General features: G+C 37.9%; 1 protein-coding gene across 1 annotated transcript in view; it reads right to left on the reverse strand.

Annotated features, from left to right (window-relative positions):
- LOC119586660 (protocadherin Fat 1-like) overlaps positions 1–3,042 on the reverse strand; it is a 14,684-nt gene that overhangs the window by 7,649 nt on the left and 3,993 nt on the right. The window contains exons 5-6 of the mRNA XM_037935399.1: positions 2,500–2,719; positions 85–248 (exon numbers count right to left, since the gene is read on the reverse strand). Coding sequence (XP_037791327.1) covers positions 85–248; positions 2,500–2,719 — 384 coding nt within the window. The remainder of the gene's footprint in view (positions 1–84; positions 249–2,499; positions 2,720–3,042) is intronic.

A 3,042-nucleotide genomic window follows, 5' to 3' on the forward strand; every position in this document is an offset into this window, starting at 1 on the left:
GAAGGAAAATTGTCTGTCAAAGCTTATCGGATATTTTGGACAGGTACGTGTCTTGCGAGATGGTTATATGCCCGTGTTACACACTCATTCACGATGTCAGGGTTGACTTCGTTATTTTGTAAATATGCTTTAGTCTTTGTCGAGTCAATGGAGATGACGATGTTGGCGCCTTCATCTGCGTCCGTTGCCCTTACAGGTTGGCCTACTGGCGTATCCTCAGCAGAATTTTCTAATATGGTCACTTCGTCCTGCAAAAAAAGGTTACGTTATTAACAAAGATGCACTATGCATTAAGTTCTAAGCATCAAGTTGTATCATGAACAGAATAATAACTAGTAGCTATGTTAAATAATGAGGGAAACATTTAAGTATCATCCATTTTTGCCATATAGTATTCTGTGCAATTCAGAGAATATACGGATGAGATACTAAATGGCTGTCTATGGATAAAACTACGAAATTCTATGATCAAGTGCCTTTTAGCACACACGCATACACACACATACGCGCTGTAGATCCCAAAGAGCTACCTACGTCTAAGCTAACCAGAAATTATAAAATTAGTAATGCCTTCACTAGTACGTAACAGATTGCACAAGGACAGACGTATGGACTAATTTTCTCAAAATATAGAGATGACATGAAAGATTAAGAAACTTGCCCTCCACAGGGTAAAACGATTATTTATCAGTACTAAGGTACAAGGCCGAGAAAATACAGTGACGAGCAGAATAAAGGAACAGGTACAGGTATGAGAGAATACAGAAGCTTAAGAAAGTTGCTGTACCATAAAAATGAAATATAGAATATACATAAATAAACATACCATAGACCTACAAAATATGGTTAATGGTTAAACAAATAAATGGTCATATAGGACTAAAACATAAACCTACAATATTACAGATTTAGTGAAATCTGACATGAAAAAGTTGACGGATTAAAGCTGATTTCTAAGGATGAGCTTAATTGTCCAGTTTTTAATGCGTCCAATCTTGAAACCTAAGCTGGATGATGTAATAAGTCTGAGATGTTAAGCTCAAGCGTGGCGTTCAAAATGTAAGCAAACACGATAGTTCTCTGGGTTTACCTCTGTCCTCGCATTTTTTCACCCAAAGGGTTCGAATTACAAAAGCCAAAACTAGGTGGGGTGTAAGTCGAAATCAGACTACATAATTATGCTTCAAAATAGCTTTTGCTTAGAAGCCCGGCGAAACTGGAGCGCAATCATGTAATCAGCAGAAGGGAGGACTATAGAGGACTGCATTTTTTCTGTAAGACAACCTTAAAGCGTATAGCAAATATCAAGTGGACATGCTTATCAAAGACAAATTTACAATATGACTCGTAAATCGCCAGATTCATATGGTGAATTTAAGAACCATAAGCACAGCTTGATCAATTTATGACAGATATTCGGCTCGAAGCTTTTCTTCGAACTGCACTAACAGTAAAACCAAGCGAGAAGATGAATCTGGTGCCATAAAGGATAAGAACACTGTTTAGACGAAATAATAAGAAACATGTGAGGAATTCCAATCGGCTTTTTTATCATGACACCTTGAAACAAAAGCCCTGTTACCGAAAGCTTCTTACCATCACATCAAAACAAAAACAAATACACAGATAAAGAAAGGATCTAATAAGGCAGTAGACAAAATAAGAGCATTGGTACTAGATGGCATTCCTAACTGAATTCTTAGAGGTTGCTCAGAACAACTCGGTCTATCATTATTATTAGTATTTCAGAATGCAAGCAACAAAGGGAGGGTCAACAGAGGCGAACATCACACCTCTTTCCAAAAATGCTGATGTAAAGAAATCAACGAAGAGGTGAACAGGAAAACACATAGCCACACTTAAAGGAAAAAAGAGGAACAAGAAGTCATAGTAAAGAGATAAGACTAAGAATGGACGATAACGGCATTTCGTAATTTGCAAAGAGAACTGATGAAAAGGGCAATCTTCAAGACGTTAGATGCGAAAACCAATAGCTTAAAAATCAATAGCGGACCCACGATGACTGAATGTGTAACTAACGCCGCCAAGCACCGAAGGGAAAAAACGTGTTTTTGAGGAGGCTAGAAAGTGCTAGAATTGATAGCATTTTTCAAGTGATTCTGGAGCAAATTGTGTTTTTTTATGTAAAAAACCGCACATAAAAAATAAAAAGGTATATCCTCATATAATTTTAGACTTTTTTTCTATCAAAATGTTGACATAATCATTTACACTGTTGTCTAAATTATCCAAATATTTCCATATATCATATATAATTGTTGTAAGAACGTCCCTCTCCCCTGGATCTGCCAATGAAAATATTGCTCCAGAGTATACATATTAAATTGTGTGCGTAAATGTGCGTGGGTCTACGTCTCGGTGCGTCCATGCATGCATGTGTATGACCAAGGTCTATATAAGAACTTATATAGACCTTGTGTGTGACTGCGCTTGTGAGAGTGAATCGTGATACTTTTTCAGAGTGACTGGCGTACTTACAGGTTGCTTTATGGAAGGCTGCTCGTCTATAACATCAATGACCGTAATTTTGACCTTGGTGGTGCCGCCTCTCCCTGTTGAATCTCCACTGAGGTCACGGGCTTCTATATTACACTGTAGCGTTGTCTTTGATTCATAATTAAGAACATTGTCGTCCGCAAGAGTGACGTCACCAGTTATCGGGTCGACAAGCAGTTTATCCTCACACGTCGATGAATATCTGGAAATTAATACAAGGCATATGTTTATAGCTTTACATAACTACGGGTATGTTATTGGCACTTGTATTTAGAGCAGTGTCAATCATTCTTTTTTTGTGAAATGTTAAAATTTTCTGTACACATAATGCTCAGTTCTTGCTTATGAGCGTGTCTAAGAGGGAAGGCAGGACGGAGTTCATCAAAGGACAGAGGTGAGAAGCAAAGGTCTATAGCTCTACCTCGGCAGGTGTTGTGGTTTTGTTTTAAGCACTTGGGATTATTTCCAATAAAGACAACAAGCGGAAAGTATCCATTTTTCCCTTCGCCTTGGAACCTCATCATA

This window comes from Penaeus monodon, chromosome 21 (genome assembly GCF_015228065.2).
Source record: "Penaeus monodon isolate SGIC_2016 chromosome 21, NSTDA_Pmon_1, whole genome shotgun sequence".
Taxonomy (NCBI): domain Eukaryota; kingdom Metazoa; phylum Arthropoda; class Malacostraca; order Decapoda; family Penaeidae; genus Penaeus; species Penaeus monodon.